This window comes from Papio anubis, chromosome 2 (genome assembly GCF_008728515.1).
Source record: "Papio anubis isolate 15944 chromosome 2, Panubis1.0, whole genome shotgun sequence".
Taxonomy (NCBI): Eukaryota; Metazoa; Chordata; class Mammalia; order Primates; family Cercopithecidae; genus Papio; species Papio anubis.
In genome coordinates this window covers 53,183,105-53,200,955 of record NC_044977.1, presented here as the reverse complement: position 1 = coordinate 53,200,955, position 17,851 = coordinate 53,183,105, and the positions used below count along the sequence as shown (strand labels likewise).

Sequence of the window (17,851 nt, the reverse complement as noted above, 5' to 3'; positions counted from 1 at the left end):
CCAGACCTAATTGCCAGAAGCTGCAGTGGAAATGAGTAGAGATGAAAGGAAGTCATATTTGGATATGACACAGAATAGGCCCTTAGTGTCAGCCTCAGTGGCTCATACCTGTAATCCCAGCACTTGGGGAGGCCGAGGCAGGCAGGTTGCTGAAGCCCAGGTGTTCGAGACCACCCTGGCCAATGTGGTAAAACTCTGTCTCTACAAAAAATACAAAAATTAGCCAAAAAAAAAAAAAAAAAAAAAAAAAAGCCAGATGTGGTGGTGCAGGTCTGTGGTTGCAGCTACCAGGAGGCTAAGATGCAAGGATGACCTGAGCCTGGGTGTTGCGGGAAGTCAGGGACCCCAAACGGAGGGACCGGCTGAAGCCGCGGCAGAAGAACATAAATTGTGAAGATTTCATGGACATTTATTAGTTCCCCAAATTAATACTTTTATAATTTCTTATGCCTGTCTTTACTGTACTCTTTGAACATAAATTGGGAAGATTTCATGGACACTTATCACTTCCCCAGTGAATATCCTTGTGATTTCCTATGCCTGTCTTTACTTTAATCTCTTAATCCCGTTGTCATCTTTGTAAGATGAGGAGGATGAATGTCGCCTCAGGACCCTGTGATTGTATCAACTGCACAAACTGTTTATAGAGCATGTGTGTTTGAACAATATGAAATCTGGGCATAAAAAAAAGAACAGGATAGCAGTGATGTTCAGGGAACAAGAGAGGTAACTTTGAACTGGCCGCCGGTGAGCTGGATGGAACAGAGCTATATTCCTCCTCTTTCAGAAGCAAATAGGAGAAATATCACTGATTTTTTTTTCTCAGCAAGGAACATCCCTGAGAAAGAGAATGCGCCCTGAAGGTAGGCCTATAGACGGCCCCTTTTTAAGGTGTCCCGTCTTTTATGGTCAAAGCCGAAGGGATGAAATAAGCCCTGGTCTCCTATAGTGCTCCCAGGCTTATCAGGTGGACAAAAATTCCCACCTAATAAATTGTGGTCAGACAGGTTATCTGCTCTCAAACCCTGTTTCCTGATAAGATGTTATCAATGACAATGCGTGCCCGAAACTTCATTAGCAATTTTAATTTCACCTCATCCAGTGGTCCTGTGATCTCGCCCTGCCTCCATTTGCTTTGTGGTATTTTATTACCTTGTGAAGTATGTGATCTCTGTGACCCACACTCTATTCATGCACTCCCTCCCCTTTTGAAAATCGCTAATAAAATCTTGCTGGTTTTATGGCTCGGGGAACATCACGGATCCTGCTGACATGTGATGTCTCCCCTGGACACCCAGCTTTAAATTTCTCTCTCTTGTGCTCTTTCCCTTTATTTCTCAACCCACCCGAGACACTTAGGAAATAGAAAAGAACCCACGTTAAACATCGGGAGCAGGTTCTCCCGATACCTGGGAAGGTCGAGGCTGCAGTGAGCTATGATTGTGCCACTGCACACATACTGGGCAACAGAGTGAGACTCTTGTCTCAAAAGAAAAGAAAAGGCCCTTAGTAATTCTTGAGAATGTGTGTTCTTGAGAATGAGTGACTGAAGGAAGGAATGGACACCTAAGACGTCCTCCTGGAAGACAGCATGGAGAAGGGATCTGAGCTTCTTGCTGTTTTCAATGTGAAAAGCTTAATTGGGCTGTAATACAAGGTCGATTGCCCACAGCTTCCAAGAACTGACCACAAAATGTTAATGATAGCAACTGAGATTTTTTTTTCAGGTTGTAAAGTTGTGTTCTCAATCATTGTAAGCAAGTAACAACACAGATGATGTGTACCCTGCATCAGGCACAGTTTTGAGCACTGTATGCCGATAACTCATTTCATGGTCACAACAGCCCTGCGAGGGACATAGCATTTTTGTCTTCATTTCTCAGATGAGAAAACAGAGGCACAGATTAAATAAATAGCCTGAGGTGACACAGCTAGTCAGTGGCAGAGTAGGACCCAATCCTGGAAGTCTGACTTGAGAGGCGGAGCTCTTAATTCCACCTGATAGTGATTAATGGCTGTAGCAGAATCAGATCAGGGTAAGAGAAGGCATGGCACTGAGCCAGGGGGGCCAGGGAAGGTTGGGCTGGAAGGATTCTGTTCTCCTTAAAATGGGTTGGGAAATAAGACCTCTAACTAAATGAGTGGGAGACCGTATTGGTGCTTTAGGGGAAGTGGGCCCACTGGGGATGTCACCCACCTTCCACCTTTGGTTCTCCTGAAAAAGACACGGTATTTCTCTTATGACATTTTTGGCAGTTATTATAAATATGTTTTTATATTGTGAAACTCCCCCGTCTTAAGCTATATTCGTTTTCTCTTATGAATTTTAAAAAATCTATTTGATACAATCAAATATATGTTAAAGTGCACATTTCTGAGCTTCGAGAAACGTACTTGCTTGTGGAACCAGCACAGTTTGGCGGCCTCAAGCAGGTCTGTCTGGCCTCTCTCGCCCTGCACAGCCGCCTGGAGGTTCACCAGCATCACTGCGTGTGTCAGCACTTGGTGCCTTTCTGTCGCTGAGTAGCGTCCCACTGTGTAAGCGTACCAGAATTGTTTACTCACTCATCTGGGGAGGTGCTCTTGGTTCTTTCTACTTTGGAGCTGTTATAAATGAAGCTCTGATGAGTGAGTGTTTTCACTTCTCTTGGGAGATTATCTAGGACTAGAATTGCTGGGTCCTATGGTGGAAGTGTATGTTTAATTTTTAAGAAACTGTTATTTTTCAGATTCACTGTGCCATTTCTGCTGTTCCCACCAGCAGAGTGTGAGAGTTCTGGTTGTGCCATGTGCTTGTCAGCACTTGGAGCTGGTAGTCCTTTTCATTCTGGCCATTTGAGTAGATATGCAAGTGGCATCTCATTGTGGCTTTTCTTATAGTTCTCCGATGACAACATCTTTCTCATATCTCTGATGGGGAACATCTTTTCATGTATTTATTTGCCACCTATAGATCTTCTTATGTTATCTTTCTTTCAGATCTTTTGCCCATGTTTCCATTGGGTTATTTATTATATTTTATTGAACTGTAAGAGTTCTTCCAGGCTGAGCAACTTGGCAAGACCCTGTCTCTACAAAAAATAATAAAAATAAAAATAAAAATCACTGAGCATGGTGGTGTGCACCTGTGGTCCCAGCTACTCAGGAGGCTGAGGTGGGAAGATCCCTTGAGACCAAGGGGTGAAGGCTGCAGTGAGCAGTGATCGCACCACTGTACTCCAGCTATGGCAACACAGTGAGACCCCATCTCAAAAAGAAAAGTTCTTATATTTTCTAGACATGAGTTTTTTGGTCAGATATTGGTATTGCATATATTTTCTCAATGTCTTTGGCTTGCCTTTTCACTTTCTTGATGTTGTCTTTAAGAGAGAAAAAGTTTTGAATTCTGAAGTTCAGTTAATAATTTTTTTCTCTTATGGTTCCTGCTTTTAGTGTCCTAAGAAATCTTTGCCTATGCCCAAAGTCTTATTGATTTTTCTTTTCTTTTCCTAAAAAAATTTATAGTTTTAGCTTTTACATGTATGTTTGTGATTGATTTCAAGTTAATTTTCATGTAGGGTATGAGTTAAGGGTGAAGGTTCATTTTTCTCTATGTGGCTATCTAATTGTTCCAGCAATGTTTGTTGAAAAGATTGTCTTTTCTCGTCAAATTACCGTGGCACCTTTGTTGAAAGTCACCTGCTGGTGTTTTGTGGGTCTGTTTCTACCTCTGTATTCCCGGTTATCCTCATCTCAGTACCAAACTATCTGCCGCCTGAAGCTTTAGAGAGTCAGTGGGTCAGCGTCTGCCTTGTTACTTGGTCTCTGATTGTCTGGACCAGTGGCAGGGGATGTCATCCTGCCAGCACATGCCTCCCTAGGATTGGATCATGCGCCTCTCCTCAGAAGCCACGTCACCTGCATTTGCATTATTTGAAGTTGCAAGATGTCCTTTCTCACCAAGTGAAGTTGGTGTGTTTATATCCTGCGTCCTCCCACCTTGCCCTGGAACTCTGAGCTCTCAAGTTTTCCTCCTTCTCGTCTCCCTCTTTCTGATGCTGACCCCAAAAGCCCTTTGAGGTAGACAACAAACACGTAAAAGCATCCGCCTTTTTAAAGGGAAATTTTTCAAAACCTTTTCTAAGGAGCTAGAAATAAGAACTATGTAACAGAAACCATTTCATAGCCTTCAGCACGGCCATTTATCTCAAAAACCATTTCATTTAAAATGTGGGCCAAACATATAAATCATATCTTGAAAGAAAGCATGTGGGTACCACAAAAATTACTCTGTATTCTTACCATCTAATTTAAAAAATGTGTTTTGAAGCCAGAGAGAAGGCAAACAAGCCTGGGGCCTGCGCCCTCCTCCCCCAGGGCCAGGGATGCAGTGGAGAGTCCAAAGCACGGAACAGCACACTCTGTTGTTAGCCCGTCACTTCAGTGGCGGGAGCCACTGCTCTTGAAACCTCCCTCCTCCGAATGTCCCTTGGTAAATTAGGAGCTGAGAGCCCCAAAGCTAGTCTGCTGCTTACCAGTGCTTGGACAAGCCCTTGCGCTTAGGCAGTAAACACTCCGGGAGAAATCGTAGATATTGGTGCTTATTTAGCGACATCCCCGGAGGGAGGGTGCTAAATATAGTGGGACCCTGAGGTCCATTTTCCAGACTAATAAGAGGGGGAGACCCAGAGCAGCCTGTCACTGTGGGCTGGGAATTCCAGAGTCTTCTGCCGGAAACCTCACTAAGGACTGCAAGGCTAAGATGTCAGCACTTCCTCTTGGCAGGTTTCATATTTGCTTCTTAGCACTTTCTGGGAGGGGAAAACAAAAGACACCAGCAGATGTACCTTGCCATGGGCCATGGCCCTTCCTGTGGCCCGTGTACCCCTCACCTGGGTCCCTGGAGACACCAGTATCCCCACTGCTACACTGACCCTTTTTTCTCATCTGGTCTTCCATACTTGCCTCTTTCCCAGCCTAGCAGCTGCTCTCAACCACCCTCTGCTTCCCTCTTGTGCCTCCTTTAAGATGACAGTCCCCTGGGCATCCTCCAGGCCACCCTCTCCAGGGCGTCGGGTCTCTGTGTTTCTAGCCTGGGCTCTGTTCTTGGGAGTGAAGTCCGTTTGGAACTGCTGAGCATAATCTGTGCCTCAAGCGTAGCTCGGAGGTGCTGACCTTCCTCTGGGTCTGGGTTCTGAGGCATGAGACTGTTCCTTCAGACCCCTCGCTCCTTGTCAGTTGCAGCCCTGAGCATCTTTGTAGGGGGAGTGGGGAGGATTTGGGGATTGGAATGCCTCTGGAGGTGGCATGCCAGCCCACACGTGTGCACAGGCCCCGTCTGCTGCCCCCTTCCTGGATGTGCCTTTAATCAGCTGCACAGGCCACAGTTAGCCGGCGGCATCCTCCAACCGACCCCACGGTGCGGGAGCAGCCCCACCCTGCCAACATGAAGCCTGTCGCTTTCTCTTTTAATCTCTTCATCCCTGGCTGCCTGATGTTCCTTGTGTAACTCACGCTTTACATCTTACCAGCTGCCTTGGCTATGACTGTCTTTGTAGTAGAACCTTAACCTTGTTCCTGGAACCCCGGGGCTGTGGGTGTCATGAGGCAGTGCACATGCTCTCTGGATTGGCGCCAGGGGACTGGGGTTGGAAAGGCTGGGAGAACTCCTCCCTCAGAAGACTCTAGAAGTAGCCCCCACAGTTCTGCTTCCTTCTTCCTCCCATCTTCCCCCCTGCCTCAGCCCTCAGCTGGCCTGTGTCTGGAGAGCTGAGTTTGGGGCTAAGATTCCCTGAGAAAAGAGGGATTTGGTCTTAATTCCTCTGCCAAGTCTGGTGCCCAGGCTAGAGGAGGCAGTGAGTGCTCAGAGTACAAGAGTGGGAAGGCAGACGGGCATCTTTCCGAAGTGAGGCACTGGAGTGGTGTTAGGAAGAGCACAAGGCCGGGTGTGGTGGCTCACGCCTGTACTCCCAGCACTTTGGGAGACTGAGGTGGGCGGATCACCTGAGGTCAGGAGTTGGAGACCAGCCTGGCCAACATGGTGAAACCCCATCTCTACTAAAGATACCAAAAAATTAGCTGGGCGTGGTGGCCACACGCCTGTTATCCCGGCTACTCAGGAGGCTGAGGCACGAGAATCGCTTGAACCGCAGACCTCAGGGGATGGGAGGGGGAGGACCCATTTCATCTCCACTGAAGGATGGCGACAGGCTGGGGGTGGAGGGTGGGCAAGGGCAGGGGCCGGGGCTGCCGACAGCAGACATCAAGAGCACTTAAGTCCCTGCAGGGCATGAGCCATCAGCCCCGGGCTGGCCTCGCCATCTGCTCTGGCCCTCCCTGCATTGTGCAGGCTGCCCGCTCCCTTTCCTTTTGGTTCACTCCTTCAGGCCGCTCATCTGCCCGCACCAGCAGGCGGAAGCAGTCAGGCCAGCCATCCTTGGCCCAGGGGTGAAGGGATCTGGGAACTTTTGGTTCTGGATTCATTGTGAGAGTAGGCAGGGCTAATTCTGAGTTGCCCCAGGTCCCCATGCTGTGACGGCTCTGGGCAGGAATCTGGGAGCCAGGAAGTCAGACCCTGGGCCTTTACCCAGCAGCACTTCCCTATGATCCACTCCAGGGCCCAGGTGTACCTGCAGAGGCAGACCTGGGTCCAGCAAGGGTACTGGTTAACCCACGAGGCCTCCCTCATCTGCGGAGCCCCACAGCTACTGCCTTTCGGGGCACCCTTTCTGACCATCCCCGATCCTGCCTGGGGCCTCTTAGAGTCCAGAAGCAAGAAGTATCCACCGCTGTGCATCCCTGTGGCCTGGCTCAGGGCCCAACCCACAGTGAGGCTCAGGAAGGAGAATGAGGGCATCAGTGGCCTGGGACCCAGACTTCCCTCAGAAAGCTGGCCTGCCACCCTGCCTGCTCCCACCTGGGGATACCCACAGTGCTTGCCCCCACGCACCCCCGTCCTTCTGGGGCCTGGAGTCCAAGGGCCTGACGTGCTGGAGTCCTTAGAAGCCAGCTGGGCTGAAGGGCCTGCCCTTGACTGTGTGCATCTCAGATACTTTGGTCACACCAAAAATCCCCCTTTCTTTTCTGCCCTGTGGAATCATAGCCAGAACAGATGGTTCTGAATCATTGTTTCTGCAAAGCCTCTCTACTAGGCCAGGCTCTGAGCCGGGGCTGGGGACACAGTGGTGAGCAGACAGACCAGGCTCCACCCTCATGCAGCAGGCAGCCCCCTGGGGAAGTCAGATGCACAAACTACAAGGTGACAGCAAATTATGGTGGGGTCGCAGAAGGAACCAAGAGGCCTGAGAAGAAGGTAGGCGAGCGGGAAGGTCGCTGCAGACCCAGCGGAGCCGGCCGTGCGGGAGGGACTGCAGAGAAGAGCCTTCTGAGCCAAAGAAGCCTGTGAAAAGGCTGAGCGAGGGGAGAGTCCGGCGGCGGCAGCCGCTGGAATCTGGTGGGCCAGAGGGAGGGTGCTGGGATGGGGAGCTTGGAGGGGTGCGCAGGGCCAGGGCGGGGGGCCTAGTGGCCCGGAAAGGAGTTTGGACTTAACTCTCCCTCTGTGCAAGGGGAAGATTTTGAAGGCTGTAAAACTGGGGAAAGACCCAATGGGATTGTTTATTCAGAAACTCAGTCTGATGCCCTGTAGGCAGGAACAGTGCCAGAGGCTTATGGAGACCCCAGAAGAGCCAGGGTGACGGATACCTGTGGGGACAACAGATCCTTCTCTTGTGGGCATCGAGAGCCTATGCAGGGACCCTGAGTGAGCCCTGCCTCCAATCCTTGGCTCCTGGCTGGGGAGTCTCCACGGCCTGCAGCCGTTCCCTCCTCCCTGCTCTTTCCTGCCCCTGCCAGGCCACCTCCTCCCTGTCCCTTCTTGTCCATAAACCTGACCTAGGATTTCACGGACCAAGCCCCAGCCCATAGCCTGCTAGCCTTGGGAGCCCCGCCAGCCTTGTCCCCTCTCTGGGCCTCGGGGCCGTGCTTGGGCTCTGTGTCGGGAGCAGCCCTGCCAGGCCCAGCTCTCCTGGGCGTGTCTCTCTGTTGTCAGCTCCCCCCTGCCCCCCGGCAGCTCTTCCTTGGAATCATCTTCTGGATGTCCCCTCTCTTTTTCTACCCTAGTCCCTGCAGCCACCCCCTGGCAGTGCTCAGTAAGGGCTAGCAACTAGCAGGCTCCTCCAGAAGAAGTGGGGGTTAGCACCCCCATTGTTTCCCGGAGGCATTTTGGGAGGCCAAGCCAGAGGATTGCTTAAGCCTAGGAGTTCAAGACCGGCCTGGGCAACAGAGGGAGACCCCATCTCAACAAAATATAAAAAATTAGCTGGATGTGGTGGCATATGCCTGTAGTCCCAATTACTAAGGAGGCTGAGGTAGGAGGATTGCTTGAGCCTGGGAGGTCAAGGCTGCAGTGAGCTATGATGGTACCACACTCCAGCCTGGTGACAGAGTGAGGCCCTGTCTCAAAAAGTAAATAAAGAAATGCCAATAATGGCCTTTTTTTTTTTTTCTTTTGAGATGGAGTCTCACTGTCACCCAGGCTGGAGTGCAGTGGCACAATCTCGGCTCACTGCAACCTCCGCCTCCCAGGTTCAAGCGATTCTCCTGCCTCAGCCTCCTGAGTAGCTGGGATTACAGGCACCTGCCACCATGCAGAAAGGGGGTTTTGCCATGTTGGCCAAGCTGGTCTCGAACTCCTGACCTCAGGTGATCCGCCTGACTCGGCTTCCCAAAGTGCTGGGATTACAGGTGTGAGCCACCGCACCCAACCTTAAATGTTTACGTTTAACAAATGAACGTTTTTAGCGGACACACAGAAATATAATTGTGCCATTCACAAGGTAATTACCGTGTTTATAAAAGAAGAACCTTAGTTCATGGCATGCTCCAGGCAGTGTGGTCCAGAAACGGGACCCAAGTTTGAAACTGATGATGAGGGCTCCTTTCAAACCCGTCTGTCTCCTTTGGAGAGAGTGAAACCTCAAGGCCCTTTGGGTGTGTGGGGTCCGGGCTGAGCCTTCCCCTCATTCCTGGTGATGGGCCAATTGAAAGGTCCTTCTTCCCCTAATGCAGAGAGGCGGCCCAGCCCTGCCCTCTTCCATTGCAGGGCAGCAGCCAGTGGGGAGTGCCGAGGGGCTCAGGTCAGGCTGACCAGAGGGGCTGAGCCCGCCCTCACCAGTGGAGAGCAGCACAGGCTGACACCATCCTCTCCCTAGCTGTCCAAGCCACGGGCTCTGCCTTCTGAACTGGGTCATACCGAGGTGGGGACAGCCAGAACAGGTCAGGAGCTGGCCTGGCCTTTCGGCTGCCCAGGTGTATTCGTGGTGCTGGTGGGTGTGGACTGCAGCTCTTGGGGCACCTACTGTGCATTCGCGTGACAGGTGGTGAATGGAAGTGTGTCTGGGGTGCAGGGGGCAGACTCAGAGACCGACCTTAATCATCTTTAGAGGGAATTATGTTTAACAGGAAGTAGTGAGAGAAAGTGGAAAAGGCCGCTTCCTTCGCCCTTGCTAGCTCGGTCTCCTTGACAAGTTCTGCTGTTTTCTCTGTGCTTCAGTCCCCTGCTTTGTAAAATGAGGGCAAAGATGTGACACCATTGTCCTCAGAGCTGCTGGGAAGAGAGTGGAGGCAGGGGTTTGAGTAACACTCCCCAGTGTGGACAGACCACGTTTCGTTTATTCATCAGTTGGTGGAAACTGGATTGTTCCCACTCGTTTCCTATTATGAATTCCACGTTTAACTTTTATGAATACTTTTATATGAACACTACTGTGTTTGTGTACAAGTTTTTATGTGGACACATGTTTTCGTTTCTCTTGGGCAATTACCTAGGACTGGAATTGTTGTAGCATATGGTAACTGTGTTTAATTTTTTGGTGAACTGCCAGCTGTTTTTTATGAAGTGGCTGAACCATTTCACATTTCCAGCAGCAACATATGAAGGTTCTAGTTTGTCCACATCCTTGTCAACACTTATTATGATCTGGCTTTTTCATTGTAGCCATCCTAGTGGGTGTGAAGTGTTAGCTTATGGTTTTGATTCACATTTTCCTGATGACTAATTATGTTTCAGTATCATTTCATGTGCTTATTAGCAATTTGTATCTTTTTCTGGAGAAATGTCTATTCAACATCTTTGCGCATTTTTTTGTTTTGTTTTTGAAACAGAGTCTTGCTGTCACCCAGGCTGTCGTGTAAGTGGCATGGTTATGGCTCACTGCAGCCTTGACCTCCTGGGCTCAAGGGATCCTCCCGCCTCGGCCTCCAGAGTAGCTGGGACTATAGGTGTGCACCACCACACTCAGCCAGTTTTTAAGTTTTTTGATAGAGACAGGATTTCCCTATGTTTTCCAGGCTGGTCTCGAACTCCTGGGCTCAAGTGAACTTCCCACGTTGGCCTCCCAAAGTGCTGAAATTACAGGCGTGAGCCACCACGCCCAGACTGGTCTCAAACTCCTGTCTTTATATATTCTAGATACAAGTCTCTTATCAGATACATGATGTGCCATTATTATCTCTCATTCTGTGGTTGTCTTTTCTCTTTCTTAATAGTGTCCTTGGAAGCACAAAAATTTTAAATTTTGACTCCAGTTATTTTGTTGTTGCTTGTACTTTTGGTTTCCTTTTTTAGTCTTTAAAATATGTGACATATATGATTCAAAATTAAAAGGCATGCTCAGAGCAGTCTCACCTTCATCCCCACCTACCCTCTATAGGGAGGCATTTAAATTAATTTCTCCTTTTATTGTTCCTGTGTTTATATTTGCAAAATTAAAAACCCTTTTTTCTTAAACAAAGGTGGTATGCTACAGATACTCTGCACATTTCTTTCTTCTCTTCTTTCACTAAAGAAATCCCGGAATTGAGCCCCTGTATCAGCTGACTGAACTCACTATGTTTCAGGGCCACAATAGCCCAGCTGTGGATGTGCATCAAATGGTTTAGTCAGCTGGTTCCCCGCTGAGGGCCTCTTGGGCTGTTCCCAGTCTTTTCCTGTAAGAGATCATGCAGCAGGGGTAATATCCTTTCGTATAGTGGAGGTGTGTCTTCAGGACAGACTCCTGAAAGTGAGATGGCGGGGTCAAAAGTTAAGCCGTAGGAACTGTGGCTGTTGCCAGATTGTCCTCTGCAGGGGCTGGAGTGTTCTGTGTTTTCCCAGGGAGGTAAGAGAGTGGTTCCCCCACAGGCTCACACACAGAACATACCGTGAAGCAGTGAGATTCTTGCCAGTGTGATCTCAGTGCAGCTTTTCTTTTTTTTTTTAAATCAGCTGTATTGTGTGATTTACATATGATGAAATACACCCATTTTAAGTGTCCAGTTTGTTGAGTTGTGACAAATTGCTTCCTGTCACCACAGACGGATTTTTGCCCTTCTAGGATTTCATATAATGAAATATGAAGTGTGGTATCCTCTGTGTTAGGGTTGTTTTCTTAAAAACTATATATAGTCAAAGTGTATAAGGTATCTTGATACCACATAGTGAAATGGTTACTACAGTGAAGGAAATTAACATATCTATCAACTCACATAGTGTGTGGTGTGCGCACCTGAAATCTACACTTAGCAAATTTCCAGTATACAATCCAGCAGGATTAACAGTAGTCCTGTGCTGTGTATCAGACCTCCGGACTATTCATGCTACATGACTGCCACCTCGTACCCTTCGACCCCATTCCCCACCCCTTCCAGCTGGGCTTCCTTGACCCAGAATCAAGACACGGAGATTCATGTGTGTTGTTTAACGCATCAGTAGTTTAATGGCTCAGTAGTATCCATTGTATGGATATACCACAGTTTCTCTGCTTTCCCGTTGATGAGCATTTGTGTAGTTTCTAGTTTGTACCTATTCTGAGTAAGACTGCTGTGGACATTCTGGCTCAAGTTTTTCTGTGGACACGTGTTTTTGTTTCTTTGGAATAAACAGGAGTGGAATGGCTGGATCACATGGTGAGTGCACACTTAGTCACTAGACCTTTCTCCGAAGTGGTTTTGCCACTTTCCACCCCCACTAGGAGCAGTGTGTGGGCCCTTCCTGCCCCACATCCTCACAGACACCGGGTGGCGCTGGCCTTTAGCTTCAGCTTTCTGAGGTGGGGTGTGCTGTCTCTTTGTGGTTTTGATTTGCATTTCTCTGAGGACTGCAAGCTGGGCGTCTTTTCTTACTTGCCATTATATTTCCTCTTTGGTGAAGTTTCTCTTCCAGTCTTCTCCCCAAAAATCAAGTTTTTGTCTCTTTATTAAGTTGTAAGAGTTCTTTATTTTCTCAATACAAGTTCTTTTAATATAGAGATATTTTCTCCTAATCTACAACTTGTCTTTTCATTTTCTCAGTGGTATCCTTCCAAGACCAGAAATTTTAATTCTTGTGGAATGCAAACCCATTTTTTTTTCTGGTTCTTTTTGTGTCTTAAGGAAACCTTTGCATTTCCTTTATTATGAGTAAGGCTGTGCATCTTTTTTTTTGTCTAAGGGCCATTTGCTTATTTTTTCTGAGAACTGGCCATGTCTTTAGCCACTTTTTAAAAATTTGGTCTATTGGTCTTTCTCCTCTTGATATTTATTTATTTGAGACAGGGTCTCACTCTCTGTTGCCCAGGCTGGAGTGCAGTGGTGCATTCACAGCTCACTGCAACCTCTACCTCCCGAACTCACACCATCCTCCCATCTCCTGAGTTGCTGGGACTACAGACACCTACCTGGCTAATTTTAAAACATTATTGTAGGCCGGGCGCGGTGGCTCAAGCCTGTAATCCCAGCACTTTGGGAGGCCGAGACGGGCGGATCACGAAGTCAGGAGATCGAGACCATCCTGGCTAACACGGTGAAACCCCGTCTCTACTAAAAAATACAAAAAACTAGCCGGGCGAGGTGGCGGGTGCCTGTAGTCCCAGCTACTCGGGAGGCTGAGGCAGGAGAATGGTCTAAACCCAGGAGGCGGAGCTTGCAGTGAGCTGAGATCCGGCCACTGCACCGCAGCCTGGGCGACAGAGCAAGACTCTGTCTCAAAAAAATAAAATAAAATAAAATAAAAAAATAAAAAAATAAAACATTATTGTAGAGAAAGGGTCTCCTTATGTTGCGCAGGCTGGTCTTTAACTCCTGGGCTCAAGTGATCCTCCCACCTCGGCCTTCCAAAGTGCTGGGATTACAGGCATGCCTGGCCTCTCTTCTTGATTTCTAAGAGCTCTTTGTCTATTACTGAGATGAGCCGTTTATGGTATGTTGTGATGTTTTCTCACAGTTTGTCTTTTTGACTGTTTTCCCGTGCATATTGCATGCATGTGTTTTTGCAGAGTCAAGTGTATCCATTTTTTATTGCTTATGGATTTGGGATCATAGGCCTTCCCTACTCCCAGGCTATAATGAGCTCACCCACTTTTGTATCTAGTATTCTTATGGTTTCATTTTCTCTAACATTTGGATCTTTATCCCATCTGGAGTTGATTCTAACGTGTGGGGTAAGGCATGGAATCAATTTTATCTTTTTCCAAGTGACTCTCTACTTCTCTTCATATCATTTATTTAAAAAGTCTATCTTTTCCTAATGAGCTGAGATGGCACTCCCCAGGCCATTATCATTAAAATTCTTGATTTCCACATGTTCTTGGACATGGTCTTCTCTCGTTTCTGTACTCTTCGTGTCCTGCTGGCCATCTGAGTGTTCCCCTGCAGACACACCCTCTCCTCCTCGGGGGTTTCATGACGTCTCCCTCGGCCCATGGTAGGGGCTTCTCACCGCTTTTCTGTTCAGAGGGTTTCCTGGGTGTCTCTGCTTCCTGTTTTTCCACGTAGCCTAGAACCAGCTCGGCTGGCTCCAGAAAACATTTGTTTTGGCTCCAGAAAACATTTGTTTATCTTTGAAAATTGGGACTTTGTTAATGTATTCACTTTGAGAAAGCTGACACCTTTATGGATGTTAAATCGTCCTATGCAGAAACAAGGGATGTGGCTCTGTCTACTCCAGTTTACATCTTTCCCAGGTGATACTCTTCTAGGACTGTCGCAGCTGTTTCAGAGGTTTCATATGGATTTTGTACATCTGACGTTAGGTTTATTCCCATGTGTTTATCTTTTTCATTGCTTTTATACTTTTTAAAAAAAATTTTATAGACCGAGTCTTGCTCTATTGTCCAGACTGGTCTCAAACTCCTGGCCTCAAGCAGTCCACTCACCTCAGCCTCCCAAAGTGCTGGGATTACAGGCGCGAACCACTGTGCCTGGACAGTATAATGGGTGCCTTTCTTCCTTTCTCTTTCCTTTTTTTTTTTTTTTCTTTGACAGAGTCTTACTCTGTTGCCCAGGCTGGAGTGCAGTGGTGCAATCTCAAGCTCACTGCAACCTCCACCTCCCGGGTTCAAGCCATTCTCCTGCCTCAGCCTCCCGAGTAGCTGGGATTACAGGTGCCCGCCACCACGCCTGGCTACTTTTTGTATTTTTAGTAGAGATGAGGTTTCACCATGTTGGCCAGGCTGGTCTTGAACTCCTGACCTCGAGTGATCCACCCGCCCTGGCCTCCCAAAGTGCTGAGATTACAGGTGTGAGCCACCACGTCCAGCCTCTTTCATTCTGTTTTGAACTAAACATTGTTTGCACTGCATGTGGGGGGTTATAATTGGTTGTTGTCAATTTTATATCTTGTTCTTACCAAATACTTTTTCATTTGTATTCTAAGGGTATCTTAGCATGTATTTTATTGGGGTTTCCAGGTGTACTTTGATATTAAACACAAAAAAATCATTTGTCTTTTCCTTAGGGTTGAACGTTTTTTAAAGGTTTGTATTACATATTGCCAAATCTTTTTAAAAATGTGGTACCAATTTATACTTCTCTTGTGGCAGTGTTTTGCCATACCCTTGTCAGCACTCAGTATTGATATTTTTAAAAACCTGACAGTTTCCTATGATCTTCATTAAGAGGACATTCACCGTGCCCTTCTCCACACCAGGTGCCCTGCCAAGGACACAGCTGTGGTGAGGACACAGTGGGGAGTCTGCAGATCCCAGCCCCCAGTCCCACTCCAGTTCCCCTCCAGTCCCCATCCCATCCCATCCCCACAAGTCTGTGTTCTAGTTGTTTCTTGAGGTTTCCAATGAAGATGGCTGCTGCCCTCTGAGCCCAGCCAATGGGACAAGGCCAGCAGAGAGCCCGTGCCTGCCGCCGAGATTCGCTCTGGAAAATCCCCGAGTGGTTATGTAAAATGCATTGCTCCCCGCCCCCCGCCTCAGTAGAACCGTGTCACAATAAGCCTTCCAGGTGTCTCGCGGGATCCCCTGCACAGCTCGGGCACTGCCAGCAGCCGCGGCCCCTCGAGCGCTGAATCTGTCCGGGAGCAAGGGGTCAGCCAGGCGCCTTCCAGGGCCAGTCCCAGGCTACCCAGTCCTGGTGTGGCTGAGCACCTATGCCTCTTCCCCATAGCTAAAAACCTGGTAACATGGATGACAAAATGGGTAACACCTCCCTGAAAGTTTCTGCTTTCCTATAAAGCCTAGTCCCGGCCCCAGCCCCAGCCCGAGTCCTCAGGAACAGAACAACCCCAACCACCCGTTTGCAGAGGGCACTGCTGTTTGGCACTGACCCTGCCCTGCCCAGGCTGGCAGCCCTCCAAGGCGGCTGGGCAGGAGGTCCCGGAGGACACGGCCCACAAGGCTCACCCTTTTCATTCTCCATCTTGCGTCATCACCCCCCACCTTGGCGTCCTCCTCCAGGCAGCCCGCCCAGCCCTTTTCCATACACCCCTGTTCCCAGCACTGAAGCTTGCTTGTAGTGTGATCTCAGGCCAATTGCCTTACCTCTCCGGGCTTGTTTCCATCTTCACTTCACAGATAGATGTGAGGAGTGAAAGGGGGAGTATTTGCAGCAGGTCTACACAGTGCGTGGCACAGAGCGGGCTCCAGGAATGTGTGTTCACTGAATAGGAGAGTGAAAGAACGGATGGATTGGGCTGGCAAACCCTCCAGGGGCTGTTCTTCCACTCAGACCATCAGAACCCAGAGATCAGATCCAGGGGCTCCTAAATGCAACCTTTGTTAGAAACACAGCCCCCCTGCCCTGCACTGCTCAGTCCCACCCTAGGGGAGTTTTCAGCCGCACTGAGGATGAGCTCAGTGGGGACCTGACCCAGAGAAAGGGACATTTGGTCACTGGACTCCAGACCGGCCCATCCACAGCCTGGCTGGGCCGGCATCTAGACCTCGCTTGGCAATCCCCTCCCGAGAGCTCAGATAGTTTGGCCTCAGGGGAGACGGGGGAAGTGAGAGGGCTGCCTCCCCTCAGCCTGGGAGCTGGGTCCTCAGGAGAGAGAAATTTCCTTCTATTTATTTTCGACGTCCTTGACTTTGAAAGCCAAGCTGGTGTTGATATTTACCTTGGCCAGGCCTCCCGTCTCCCCGGGCCAGCCTCGTGTAAACATGCTGTTCCTTCTCTCAGCTCTGCTAGCACTGAGGTGGCCTTTTGCAACCAGTTCTAGGAATTTTGAAAGTCTGAAGGCGTAGCTTCAGGGACTGGCCCTCCAGGGAGCCCAGGGTGCCAGGGACCCTGAGACCTGCTGTGCTGGCCTTGGGCTCTCTCCCTGGGGGTTCACGCCAAGGACTGCAGGGAATGAATGGGCCTGGGCGCATGCGGGCAGGGTGTCTCTTGCTGGGTCCCTCAGTTCTCCACACAGCCACACTGGGGCCTCCCGCTCCCCAGGTTCACTGCGAGGCTCAGACTCGTTGAGGGACTGTGGCAGGATCTGGCTGTCTCTACTGTCCTGCTCCAGGCCACCTCCACGCTGGCTGGTGGGGAGGGCTTGCTCTTCAGCTCTCTAGTGTTGAGTTGGGAGTGTCGGCAGCTAGACTACAGTTAGAGGGAATGTGGAACAGGCACCCAGGGTGCAGCCTCCCGAGGCAACACGTGCCCACACCAGAATCCCTGCCCTCAGGGAGCTTGCCTTCCAGCGGGCAGGTGGACCGCAAGGAGAACAAGCTGGCTTGGGGTGGGGTTGAGTGCTGCAGAAGCCAGGATGAGCAGAGGCTGGCTGGGTCAGGGACAGGCCCCCGAGGTGGATGTGCAGGAGGTGAGCAGAGGACATCCCCAGTGCAAATCCCAGCCCTCCACTGTTGGTTCCACCAGGTGGTTCACGCACTAGTGACGCCTTGGCAAGTCTGAGATTTGGTGTCCTTGTACAGAAATGGGGTGGCAGTCCCTCAGAGACAAGGGAGTGGTTCTGCAGGTGGGAGCTGCCATGACCACTGCGGTTTTAAAGCATCTGTGTGCCTACCACCAGGCAGTGGGACATCTTGGCTGAGCCTCTCCCCTTCTCCACGCAGATCTGGGACATGAGCGACGATGAGACCATCTGAGATGGCCCCGCTGTGAGGCTGACTTCTCCCCGGCCGCCTGCTGAGGAGCTCTCCATCACCAGAGCAGGACTGCTGACCCCAGGCTTGGTGATTCTGGTCCCCTCCTCTCCATACCCTGAGGACTGGGACCCCCTCCGCTGCCCAGGAGCGGCCATGTTCAACGTTGCTCGGGATTCACGATGCCACCAGTTCAGAGCTGAATAATAACCTTGGCTTCGGCCTTATCGACCTGGGACTTGGTCCTCTGTGCAGTTTTTATTTCTTGTGACAGTGTCTGATAGCCGTCCCTCAGGATCCTTTCCCCTTGGCCCTCAGGGGGTGGCCCAACACAGACCAAATGGGGAGGTGAGCAATCAGCTACTGTCCAGAGCCACTGCGGGAGGTGGTACCCTCATCCCCAGGATGCCCTGCCAGCCCCACTGCAGGCTTCTCCTGTGAGGGCCCTGGGCATGGCTGAGGGTGGGGCCCTGTGAGCACACTGCAGCCTGGCCCTGGTGGAGCGGGAGGAGGAGAGCCAAGCTGGGTGCGAGACTAAA

The 17,851-nt window shown here is 49.7% G+C and overlaps 1 protein-coding gene across 10 annotated transcripts in view; it reads left to right on the top strand.

Moving 5' to 3' along the window:
* ATG7 (autophagy related 7) overlaps positions 1–17,550 on the top strand; it is a 267,608-nt gene extending 250,058 nt beyond the window's left edge. For all 10 annotated transcript variants that reach the window (XR_004181750.1, XR_004181748.1, XM_031662452.1 and 7 more), the window contains one exon: positions 17,283–17,550. Coding sequence is in view for 8 of the 10 variants with exons in the window: in XM_031662452.1 (XP_031518312.1) it covers positions 17,283–17,315 (33 nt within the window). In the remaining 2 variants the exon portion in view is untranslated. The remainder of the gene's footprint in view (positions 1–17,282) is intronic.
* The last annotated feature ends 301 nt before the right edge of the window (positions 17,551–17,851 follow it).